At 40.7% G+C, this 13380-nt stretch overlaps 1 protein-coding gene across 3 annotated transcripts in view; it reads right to left on the bottom strand.

The window, feature by feature from the left end:
- ARK2N (arkadia (RNF111) N-terminal like PKA signaling regulator 2N) overlaps positions 1-13380 on the bottom strand; it is an 88984-nt gene that overhangs the window by 16866 nt on the left and 58738 nt on the right. For 2 of the 3 annotated variants that reach the window (XM_065932642.1, XM_065932643.1), the window contains exons 3-4: positions 12238-12420; positions 769-895 (exon numbers count right to left, since the gene is read on the bottom strand). In XM_065932642.1, the coding sequence (XP_065788714.1) occupies positions 769-895; positions 12238-12420 (310 nt within the window). The remainder of the gene's footprint in view (positions 1-768; positions 896-12237; positions 12421-13380) is intronic. The other variant, XM_065932644.1, reaches the window with a different exon arrangement.

The following is a 13380-nucleotide window of genomic DNA, read 5'->3' as shown; positions in this document are numbered from 1 at the left end:
TAAATAAATTGTATGTGAATTTCATTTAATTTTCTTATGTCAAACCATGTCTTGATTTTTTCCTCCCAACCATTTGAAAATGCAGAAACAATTCTCAGCTTGAGGTCCATATAAAAAGATGCATCAGGCCAGATTTGGCCCGTGGGCTAGTTTGCTCACTCTTATCTTAAAGAATGACAAATTTCAAAATTTTTACACTTCTGCTGCTGCTGCTAAGTCACTTCAGTTGTGTCCGACTCTGTGCTACTACTGCACACTAATTCAATGTCTTACAGCTTTTTTAATTCCTGAGAAATAAGATACCCTAAATCACATGAACATCATCAGAAATAAACTGTTAGGAACTGACTAAAGTAACTTGTAACTTTTCATGAAAGATAAGGAGAGGTGCTCTAAGAAGAGGTGTGATGTCAAATGCAGATTTTCCAATTATTTGTTCCCGATATATTTCAAGATAAACTGAAAGGCAAGAAAATATGGGTGAGAAGGGGGGAAGTATGGCAATACTTCTGCCATAACAGAAAAATCCGTTAAGACATCTAGCCATTTGCTAAAAATAAGAGAAAAACATTAGTTCTGGTTCACATACATGTGTGGCCAAGATGTTTCTGATATAAGACAATCTGCAATACATTCTGAAGCCCACCAAGCATCCATAATCACAATTTATTTCTTAAACTACAGGAAGCTGAGAAATAGCTCCCAACATTCATGCCAGTCATGCCATGGCACGCCATACCATTTTCTTCTCTCCAAGTAATTTCCTACCTTGCATGTTCCTGAACCCCCACAATCTCCACTTCACTATCTGAAGAGGCAATATTAATTTCTTCATTGAGTGGTGCATTGCCAGCAGATGTTTTCTCACTTGCTAGGAATCCTGGATCCAAATGACCTGAGAGAGAAAGGGGAGAAAAAACTAAGCACTATATTTTGATTCCTTAAAACAGCAGAAACATCGCATTGATGGATTTCTCCTCTCAGTTTAATCACTGAAACAGAGTGCCCTTATAAAAGCTTGCCTCCATGAAACTGTTACCTATGTCAAATAAAAAAAATTAAACAATACAGACTGATTGTTAAAAGAATGTTCAAACAACACAGAAGTACATAAGAGTAAGAACTCCAACTCTCTTGCTTTCTAGAGTACTCTGACAAGTTTGTGTATACAAATGTAGGTATATATAAACTGCCATAATACTATATTTTGTGATGCTTTTTGCATTAAATTCTACTCTGCTTTTAAATGACCTGTGGGTAGGTTTATCTCCACTCAGGACAAAGGGGTTCTCCACTGCTTATCATTTTAATGTAACAAAATTCTAAACCAGGCAAGCTCAAAGGCACAAATGGAGTAAATAAAAGAACTATTAATATCATAGTTACACTGGGAAATCTTACAAAAGATTTAATAATTTTCTCTCGATTTTAAACAATTTTAATAATTTTCTCTCCAGGAATCCAGATTTGACAAAATCAAACCCAAGGAATTAATTCCCTGGCAGTTCAGTGGTTAGGACTCTGCACTATCACTGATGATGGTGCAGGTTTGATCTATGGTTGGGGGGGAAAAAAATGGACCCAAAACAGCATCTAAAAGGGAAGACTAGAAGCAAATAGCAATTTTTACCCCGAGAAACTGAAACATATAACCTGTACGTTGCTGACACCCCTCATTAGACAAAAAGCACCACACAATGCTTCACCCTGGAAAGTACTGGGGCCTTTAAGGACTTTCTCACAAAGATCTTCACAAAGCATCTATTTCATGGTGCAATAAAATGCATTTTCCAACACTAAACATGAGTTTAATAGAACTGACTCTCAAAACAGGTTAATGGCATAGCACCAAAGTACACAGCTGTTTAAACAATTCTAAAAAGAGTTAAAATTCAGAGGGATTCCTCAGCGTTCCTCCAGTGAGACAGGACTTCACACTCCCAATGCAGGGGTTACAGGTTCAATACCTAGTTGGTAGAACTAAGATCCTGCATGTCACAGCCAAAAAAAAAAAAAAAAAAACAGAGAGAGACAAAGAGTTAAAAACCTATTTATTCAGCTATTGAGTAAGTTCTGACTTAGGATGAATTTCAGAATATCTAGGAGTAAACATGGAAGAAACAGCGTTGCAAGGAGTATAAATTTTCATTTACTCTTTAAAGATGTATTTTTATTTAAATATATTGTAATCTGATGATACAAAATTATTTCTCCCTATTTAAAAAAAAAAACTCCCAACAACTGTTGTTGCTGTTCCGGCACTAAGTCCCATCTGACTCTGAGACTTCATGGGCTGCAGCACACCAGGCTCCTTTGTCCTTAACTATCTCCCAGAGTTTGCTCAAACTCATGTCTATTGGGTTGATGATGTGATCTAACCATCTCATCCTCTGCTGCCCTCTTCTTTTGCTTTCAATCTTTCCCACCAACAGGGTTGCCTCGCTGGTTTCCCACCAGTGAGTTGCCTCTGCACATCAGATGGCCAAAGAACTGGAGCCTCAGCATCAGTCCTTCCAATGAATATTCAGAGCTGATTTCCTTTAGGACTGACTCAACTCCTTGCAGTTGAAGGGACTCTCAAGTCTTCTCCAGCACCGTATTTCGAAAGCATCAATTCTTCGGTGCTCAGCCTTCTTTATGGTCCAACTCTCACATCCATACATGACTTACTGGAAAAACCAAAGCTTTGACTAGACAGATCTTTGTTGGCAAAATAATGTCTCTGCTTTTTAACTGTCTAGGTTTGTCATAGTTTCCTTCCAAGGGGCAAGTAGCTTTAAACTTCACAGCTGCAGTCACTGAACAGTGACTTTGGAGCCCAAGAAAATAAAATTTGTCACTACATCCACTTTTCCCCTTTCTATTTGCCATGAAATGATGGGACTGGATGCCACGAATTTAGCCTTTTTTTTTTCCATGTTGAGTTTTTGGCTAGCTTTTTCACTCTCCTCTTTCATCCTCATCAAGAGAATCTTTAGGTCAACTAAACCAATATAAATAAGATTTTATATACACAACTCTCTCTTCCCTTCTCACCTTCCTCATATCTATGCTTCAAGGTCAAGACAAACCTTGTACTTTCATACTCCTGCAAACTTGTAGTGTAATCTTTTTTTAAAATTTTGGACCAAAAAAAAAAAAAATTTTGGACAGTTCCACAAGTTAAAAAGACTTATAATTTATATACCCTCTGACCTTATAACCTCACCTCTGAGAATTTAGCCTTACAGAAAATAAAAATTTACACTTTAAATAAGCAGAGTCATGATGTCAAATGATACTCACCAGATTGCTATGTAGAAACTTGGGGAAAATATAACACACAGAATTACATATAACACTAAAAATATGTATGTGCTGGTTAAAAGCTATGAAAAGTAAGGGGATTTGAGTATGATTGTGGGTCTTTTTTTATAATTCTTTAATATTATTTTTATTTTTTTCTTCAATTGAAACTGATGCATAAATGAGAAAACAGAAGATTAAAGTCTACTAGACACAACCGGTGACTGAAATTGTGTTACAGTCTGCTCAGGCTTGTTAGCGGGCTTCCCAGGTGGTGCTAGTGGTAAAGAATCCACCCCGCCAATGCAGGAGATGGGACAGACACAGGTTCGATCCCTGGGTCAGAAAGATCCCCTGGAAGAGGAAATGGCACCCCACTCTAGTGTTCTTGCCGGGAGAAATTCAAGGACAGAGGAGCCTGACGGGCTACAATCCACTGGGTCACAAAGAATTGGACACAACTGAGTGTCTGAACACACAGCACATGGGCTTGTTACCCTGCTGTATTAAAGAACAGATAGGGTTCTGTGTGGTATGGGCAGTGATTTTGAACTCTACAAGCATGCAAAGGTGACATCCACCAGACAGACCCAGTTTTGTGAAGTCTAGAGCAGTTGCTTAAGTGGAATTTGTTTAAGCCTGGATTTGGTAAACCGAGATTCTTGCTCTGATCCCACTACTTCGTTTGTGGTGAGGTCTTTTGTCTCATTTCTACTTCAATGCTGCAGTTAGACTGCTGTCACAAACAGTTCCACCTGCACTGCTCGGGAGGAGTACAAATTGACAGGCTCCCTTTTCTCCAAACCTTCAGCTTTTCCATAGTCAGTATTTCAATCAGACTTGCTGTGCGCAGCTCTAACAGTATACTTCACCTATTTATTTCTAAAGTAAATATTTACTTATGACATGCTATGCACTGTGCTTGGGCTTCCCAGGGGGCTCAGAGGTTAAGAATCCGCTTGCCAAGCAGAAGACCTGGGTTCAATCCCTGGGTCAGGAAGACCCCTGGAGAAGGAAATGCCAACCCACGCCAGTATTATTGCTTGGAAAATCCCATGAACAGAGAAGCCTGGCGGGCCACAGTCCATGGGGGTCACAAAAGAGTTGGACACGACTAAGTGACTGAACAACAACAAATGCGCTGTGCTCAGTGCTAGGACTACTACAGGGAACAAACAAGGGAGGCATGGTTTCCACCCTCAAGAAGCTTACAATGTATTCAAGGATACCAAAAACCAGTCCACTGGCATTATGGCTGGAAAACTAGGCTGAGAGGGAGGCAAAGAATGCTCTATATGCACAGTGTAAAGGACTGTTTCCTAGGCTGGGGAACAATCAAGGCCACTGAGCGCGCAGCGAAGAGTGGGCACAGGTGAAGCAAAGTAGCGCAAGGAACCCTGTGTAGCCCTTCAGGGTGAAAATCGCCCTTTGGGGTGAGATCTGGGGTGACGCTGGTCAAAAAAAAAGTAATCAGAAATGAGCTGGTAAAGTCAGCAGAGGTCAGATCATGGGTAAGGAGTCTGGACCTGACCTTGAAAAGTAGGAAACCAATGAAGGATTTCAGCAGAGGAGTGACATGATCAGATTTTGAATTTAAAATTTTTTCAAGTATGGAAATGGAACCAGTAGTGGGACAAGAAATACTAGAGGCAAGGAAACCAGTTAGACTGCTATAGTTTCCAGGGTGAGAAATGACTATGGCTGAACCAGGAAAGAAACAAAAGGAGGAACAATCTGTATTTCTATAAGAACAAACAGCGAGTAACCTTGGAAATCAGGCGAAGGGAAAACTGATGCCAAGGTTTCTGATGTAGGTCACTGGTGGCATTCAGTGCACCAGTGGACATGTGAGGGTGGGCTGCTTAGGGCATGATGATGACACGCTTCTGAGATGCTCAACAAGCAGTTGAAGGTACTACTGTTCTAAAGCTCAGGTCAGCAGTCTAGAGAGGAAATAATAGGTAAGTCCTCCCAACAGTGGGGAAGGTAAAGTTCATCCAGAGGAATGAAGGGGGCCTAAAACAGATCCCTGACAAACACCAATAACTAAGGGATGGGCATAGGAAGAGGCATTCACCAAAGTCAAGCAAGAGACAGAAAGAAAACCTGAAGACAGGAAGCCAAGGCACCATAAGGAGCATTTCTCGGCAGAAGTGCCTACAATGCCCGACAGAGAGGCATGCTAAGAGGAGGACCTAAGTGCAGCCCACTAGAACAGGTGATAAGATGACCATACACAACCCTGGCCGGGGAACCTCAGAGGAATGACGGGACTGCAGCAGTCGCAGCGAAGCAGGCTGAAGAAGAGCAGACGTGGAGGAGGGGCAGACACGTCTGAAGGCATCTGGCTCTGGGGGAGACGGCAACAGATGGCTCTAAGAGGGACATGGGCTTGACGGAGCCGGATGTGTACGTGCATATATTTATTTTTACCGGCCATATCCAGAAAACAGGCAGAGAGCAAACAGCTTCGATGGCAGAAAGCTGAGGTAGTCTTGATCTGTAAAGAAGGCAGAGGGCCATCTGCAGAGCCTGACAGGTGTGAGTAGGATAGCAGAGTCAGTTTGGAGTAGGTTTAGAAAAGTGAGCTAGCCACCGTGAAGAAATAATGCTGCCTAAGGAAAGGAGGACAGTGCTGGGCAGTACTGAGAGCCAAGGTGAGGCTGCAAATCAGGACGTTAACATGACCCTCAACTTTGCAACTATCTGACTTTCTCCAGCATGGATAAAGGCTTTAAAGTGTGCATCCAGGGATTAGACTTGGCCAGCTGAGTACAAGAAAGGCAACTAAATAAGAAGCTGAGGATATAAGCAAAGGAGAGTTGGGCTGAACAAACTAGACAGAGAAAGAAAGATGCAACTAGGGGGAGCTGAAAAAGGACTATGTGATGGACTGTGTTCAATAAGGTAGAGGAATAGCACAGCAGGAAGTAACAGTGTAAGTATAGCTAAGCAAAAGGAGAAAGCATTAGGAAGAGGTAAGAGTGAAACCAATGGTTAGGAGAAGTAAAAGGTACTTCTACCCTCCTGGCCACTCACAAAATACAACCCTCTGGGACCACCCATTGTCTGTCTTGTCCCCTGTGTGCATGTGTGGTAAGTGGTTTCAGTCATGTCCGACTCTGTGACCCCCGGAATGTGGCCCACCAGGCTCCCCTGTCCATGGATTCTCAAGGCAAGAATACTGGGGTGGGTCGCTGTGCCCTCCTCCAGTCCTGTCCCCTACTCAACTGTTATTCTCCTGTGCTCCAGCCACGACTACTCACCTTCCTACAACTTTTCCACTGGCCTATGGAATGCCAGCTCTATAGAAAAGGGACTGAACTTTCTCTTTGCCTCCTAGCGGAAACTTGACTCTCCTGAAAATGCTGCCTCCCCTGCAGGCCTCTGATCCCGACACCTCAATGCAGCCATTTTCTTTATTGTTTGGTCTAAAAGTCAGTACAAGACAAAACAGGGCCAGGCACGCAGGGCCAGAGGGTGGGGTGGGGTCGGGGGAGGGGGTAGAGGGGGAAGATGCAAACGAATTTCCTGGTGAGTGTTTACAACTCTGAACTAATGCTGTGAGTATTCTGCCACATTCCCTCTCAGAGCCACTAAATAAAATGTGCCACTCAGGGAATAAGTCAGCTGAGATCCACACCATGTCTGTGGGGGCGCCATGCTCTACAAGAGACCCCATGGCATTCTCCAGAAGTCAGGAATGCATCCACTCCTCTACCTCAGAGCCAGGACAATCAGCCCTTTTCTCTCAGTGTTACCCTCTTCAGAAAGTCGCCCGTTCGAGGAAGTGCCTATGCAGAGGCAAACACTCTCTGGCCTTCGGGTCACACCTTCATGGCCCCAACCAATGCCCCTAGACCTCAACGGAATCCAACAGCAGAGCAGGGCCTAAAGCATACACAGAAGCGAGTCAAAGATGCATGAGGTTCTTCAAATATTGTCACTGGTAGTGATCTATTCCTATTCTAGAATAAGCTTTGCATGAAAAGCGTAAATATCACAATTACCATCTATTAAACTGAAAATAAAGCAGATTTATATTTAGTTATTGTGGCAGCTGGCTGCCTCTGTGTAGTTCTTTGTTTGTGTAGCTTTTTGAAAAGATAACTTCTTTCATTTCATGAGAAAATTCTAAATTTCTGTCCTCCTACTATAGACCTTTTCAACACATAAGTCAGTCAGAAAGTAGACCAGAAAAGGTAATAACTAAATTACCATGGCAAATATTTTCTTTTTAAATCAGCTATCTAATGAGAACTAGTCGTATTTGCAGTATATAAAATTATTACATACTGATGACAGTGGCATGTTAGGTATAAAAAAGGTTACTATCTTAAGTACTCATAGAGTTTTAAAAGAAGCAAATTATTACCTTGTGTTGAGCTTTTTCAACAAAAATATTAAAAACAACTTCAAAAAGCAGTAGAAAAGGATATTAGAAACCTAAAATCTTACAGTCCACATGTAGCAGCTAAACAAACTCTCCTTCATAAGACTTGATACAGTGATTTTAAAGTGCTAACAACAGAAACATGGTCATTCTGGGCTGATTATAAAAAGCCCTACTCTAACAACAGGAAACACAAGATTTTTTTCTCTTCACTACAACTAAGCTTGTACTATGGACAAATCAAGATTACCAGCCCAATTTTAAGGATGGAGAAAATGTTCATAATCCACCTTCTTAAAAAGAAGGTTGATGGAAAAAATGAGACTTGTTTAGAATTTTTAATTTCCAAGGCAGGAGGACCTCTAAATTAGTTTGGTGTAATGATTAGAAGCCTTCTATACCAGAAGTACTTTAGACTTCAGCCTCTCTTGGCCTCATCTACATTTATAGTGAGTAAGCCTTAAAGTCTTTCCAATGAATATTCAGGGTTATCTCCTTTACAATTGACTGCTTTGATCTCCTTGTAATCCAAGGGACTCCAGCACCACAGTTCGAAAGCATCAATTCTTCAGCGCTCAGCCTTCTTTATGGTCCAACTGTCACATCTGTACATGACTACTAGAAAAACTATAGCTCTGACTCTACAGACCTTTGTCAGCAAAGTGATGTCTGCTTTTTAATATGCTCTCTAGGTTTGTCATAGCTTTTCTTCCAAGGAGCAAATGTCTTTCAGTTTCATGGCTGCAGTCACCATCCACAGTGATTCTGGAGCCCAAGAAAATAAAGTCTGTCACTGTTTCCACTTTTCCCCTATCTATTTGCCATAAAGTGATGGGATCAGATGCCATGATCTTAGTTTTTTAAATGTTGAGTTTTAAGCCAGCTTTTTTACTCTCCTCTTTCACCCTTGTCAAAAGGCTCTTTAGTTCCTCTTCGCTTTCTGTTGTTAGGGTGGTATCATCTGCATATCTGAGGTCACTGATATTTCTCCCGACAATCTTGATTCCAGCTTATGCTTCATCCAGCCCAGCATTTCGCAAGATGTACTCTGCGTAGAAGTTAAATACGCAGGGTGGCAATAATACAGCCTTAGCGTATTCCTTTCCCAATTTGGGAACAGTCGGTTGTTCCATGTCTAGTTCTAACTGTTGCTTCTTGACCTGCACACAGGTTTCTCAGGAGGCAGGTAAGGTGGTCTGGTACTCCCATCTCCTTAAGAGTTTTCATGTAACAATAACCTTTGGGAGTAGACACTAGTTTTATCTCAGTTTTAACAGGAAAAACTGAGGCTTTGCATCACTTACCTGAGATCACACAGTCTGTAAGAGGCTGCTGGTTCAAAATCCAGCTGTTTGCTCACAGGAGGCTGCCACCCACTACACTATTTAATTCTAGCATCAATGAGAAAAAGTAAACCTATGGCAAGAGTTGAAAAGGAAAGTTTAGGTCTGTTCTTGATCAGTGGCTTTCCTAATTTCAACTCTTTTACCTTGGTTGAAACTAAAACTAAACAGTAAAAACTATTGTGCATACAAGAACATCTTGTTGCTTAGAAAAAGAGACAAGCTACAAGCCACTTAATGATTGCTTATGTGATTCTAAATGAAGGGCTGCAGATCTGGTCTGAAATGTTGCTATTAATTAGACTCTGAAAATCCATCCTAAGTGGCTGGCTCAGATGGTAAAGAATCTGCCTGCAATGCGGGAGACACGGGTTCAATCCCCAGGTTGGGTAGATCCTCTGGAAAAGGAAAGGGCAATCCACTCCAGTATTCTTGCCTGAAGAGTCCCTTGGACAGAGGAACCGGGCAGGCTAACAGTCCATGGGGTCTCAAAGAGTCAGACATGACTGAGCAACCAATGCAGTGTACAGTGTACAGAGACACTGAACAGTCTAACTCAGTGACTGGCTTTTATTTTATTGGGAGGGAGAGAAGGAAGACTATGACTAACCACAACATTTATCTTAAACTCCAAACACAAGAATGATGATCTAACTGATACTAACAGTCCCAGTCTCAAAACTGTAAACTGGCAATGAAGCATAAATTCTATGAACATTTTGTTATAATACAGTAAGTATATCCAAATTCACAAAACAAAAATTCACAAATTCCCACTATGACAATTACATCAAGACTAGAGGGTATTATTAAGTGGTAAAGAATCCACCTGCCAATGCAGGAGACACAAGGGACTTAGGTTCAATCCCTGAGTTGAGAAGATCCCCTGGAGACAACAATGGCAACCCACTTCAGTACTCTTGCCTGGAAAATTACATGGACAGAGGACCCGGGTGGGCTACACTCCACGAGGTTGCCAAGAGTTGGATGTGACTGAGCAACTGAGCACACACACATACATTACTCACATACCGAATGTCAGATTAAAAAAAAAAAGACGACTTTGAATGAACCAATAAATGGCTTCATAAGGAAACACCATGGGGATCTGTAGAACAGCGATGTCCATGCCCTATGATACACAAAAACCTACACAATTTACGGCCCAATACATACGTGTGCTTTCTTGATATACTGCATCCTAGAGAAATGATCACTCATGTACCAAAAGACACGCATAGGAAATGTTAATGGTAGCGTCATTTCAAATAGCACCATGATGTCCAAGAAGAGAATGGTAAGTCTACTGTCATATATGTATGTGCTGGAACACTAAACAGCAGTGAAAAGTGAATGAACTACAGCAGTACTTAAGAACAAACTTCACAACATGTTGAACTAAAAAAAAGCAAGTGGCAAATGATTACCTTCTATGTAATACTACGTAGTATTAAAACATGCTTGTTTACAGATACAAAGCAAATGCAGTAAAACTATGAAGGAATACATAGGAATACCAAATATTAAATAGAAATATCAATTTCAGGGCAGTGCTGGAGTGGAGAGAGAATAGGGGAAGGAAGTCATGCGTATTTCCCTCCTCAAATACTTTTGTCATATTTCATTTCTTAGAATTTAGAGCTAAGCACCAAAGGCTAATCTTGTTTTAAACGATCAAGCTAACAATTACCTGAACCTGAAAATGTGAAGCTTCCCCACCCCCACCAATGCCAGTGACTTTAATGATATGGTCAGACCCCAAATGCTGCACTATTGGGTTAAGTCATATTTAAACTGCTAAATTGGTTGTAGATTAGAAACTCAAATATTAACAATTCCAAAGAGTTCAACCTAATATTAAAACTCTCTATGAAAAGCAAAAAAAAAAACCAGTAATTGTTCATATTTTTCCTAAGGATTCACAATAAAGTAGTCTACATTTACCAACAAGACTGCATTTAACGTTATAATATATACACAATACATATTGATAAACACTTAAAAGACACCTGTTGGGCAAAGCAAGTGTTTATACAAATAAAAACTGAAATCCAGAGGGGAATCACCTTGTCCAAGGTTAAATAGGCAGTTAGCAGTCACAACAGAATTAAAACTAAATCCAGGTCCTGTTCCAAAATCAGTCATAACAAGTTAATCGGAAGCTCAACAAATAAAGAGAAACTTTTTTATTTAGTTCTAATCGAGGATTATGAAATGAATTAATGACAATGATCTGTAGAATTGTCTCTTTTACTTCCTAACAACTTCAATATAAAAAGTTCTAAATCAGAGCCCGCTGCTATTTTTGTGACACAAAACTCATTTCCCATAAAAATAATACTCTAGGTAGTTATTAAGCCAATGGAATTTATAAGTTAACTAGAAAACGAAAATCCCTCTATAACAATAACGAAAATACACACTATACATGAAGTCTGTCTCTCAATCCCTTCTGCCTCTTTTCTTAGACTTTTCTAAAGACACTAGTACTTTTAGAAAAAGGTTTAAATTAGAAAGAATGCTGGAAGAAAGAGGTTTGGGGAACATACTGAAGGAGACTTGGAGGCATAATGCAAGGTTTTCAAAGGTAACAGCAATCAATAGGTTTCTTAGAGAATAAAACATCACTCTTAAGAATCACCACAGAACCAAGATAAACAATGCAAGACATGGAGAGAGATTTTCCTGAAAGACAGCAACTGAAGAGTTGGAAAAGACAAAATGAGAACTTTAACAGGGACACTGCTTAAGAGGCAGAAGAACGGTGCAGCACTTCAACGGAACAGCCCACAGGGCAAACTGAAACAGCTCCCTTCCCCAAACTACAAGGTCACTCCCTGTTCAGAGTTAAGAGAGGGAATCCACTGGGGGGTGGGGGAGGGGGGGGATGGGACTGGGGGTAGGGGTAGGAGGCAGTATCAGGTCATCTGGGTGATTTTTACATATGTTAGGCATTTTTAACTCACGATGTCTACTGAAATTTACTTATGCCTACAAGTATTGTCTTAGATAGTCTCATTTTTGCTTTCTTCTGATTAGTAAAGACAAATGACATGCTACCCAAATCTTTTCAGTTATAAAGGGATCCTGGATAGCTACAATCATCTAATGTTAGATGCTTCTAGTTGGTCTGCTTTCCTAAGCAAGGAAAAGAGCTGCCAGGACACATGCATATTACACCATCAGAGAAGGAGGGGTAGGGGTAGGGACACCAACCTGCCTCTGCATTCAGCTCCTCTAGAAGCCCGCTGGTCCTCCAGGTAGCTCCTGTGTCCTGGCCGCCTACAGAATTACTGTGCTCTTGAACTACTGCAGCCGCCAATAAATTGTCCACATTTACCACTTCTGGCTCAGAGCCGGTGTCAGACATATCATAATGAGCTACAACTGGAGGTCCATCTAGGGAGGAAAGAAAATGTATACTTGTATCTAACTTGTGGGGTGAAAAATACTTCTATAACTAAAAGCCCTCTAAATGTCTGTTGCCTTATATATTCTTATATTTCTTATATATTCTACCTAGTCAGAAAAGCTGCACTTTATACAATCCAATTGTTTTGTACAAGAAATGAAAGTTAAAGAAATACTCCAGCTTACAAAGATGAGGGACACATTTGAGAAGGAGGAAAAAGGGTGTTATGAAGAACAAAGACAAGACTACACTGAACAAACGTTACATTCAATTCCTGTCATTCTGCTAAAGGGCAAAAGATTAAGAGAAAGGGGACGACTACAAAGAAGGTAAAGCTGATTTTTCAAAGGAAACACTGATGCAAACTATTAAAACTGAATTTACATTTTTTTAAGAGGATCAACCTAGTTTCTTCCTCTTAGTAGCTAATACTAAAAGTCCCTAGTAGAATCAGAGAAGAAAGTCAAATATATATTTTCCTACTTCAAGAGCTCTACTTGACCGACATCTATTTCCAGTAAAGCCCTTTTATAATATTAGGGATGTTATGTATTTTATAACATTCTACAAAAGATGAATGTGTATTCAAGTCGGGTCTGACTCTTTGCCAGGTTCCTCTGTCCATGGGCACGAATACTGGGGTGGATTGCCATTTCCTACTCCAGGGGATCTTCCAGACCCAGGGATCGAACCTGAATCTCCTGTACTACAGGTGGATTCTTCACCACTGAGCCACCTGGGGAAGCCCCCAACAAAAAGATAATACTCATAAAATCCATCTTCAGGACTTGGCTTTGGATGTCTTGTGAGAGATATTTCTATTGTCTTTTCCCTGAGAAAAACAACCAGCTGACACTCCAAGGAAGTGATACACAACCTTATGGGTTATTTGAGAGGACGATATTAAAACTGTAGGAAAAATAAGAGAGCCCTTCTACCTCCAAATC

The sequence above is a fragment of the Muntiacus reevesi genome, chromosome 4 (genome assembly GCF_963930625.1).
Source record: "Muntiacus reevesi chromosome 4, mMunRee1.1, whole genome shotgun sequence".
In the NCBI taxonomy this organism is placed as follows: domain Eukaryota; kingdom Metazoa; phylum Chordata; class Mammalia; order Artiodactyla; family Cervidae; genus Muntiacus; species Muntiacus reevesi.
The sequence above is the reverse complement of the archived record's forward strand: the minus strand, read 5'-3'. Positions and strand labels throughout refer to the sequence as shown.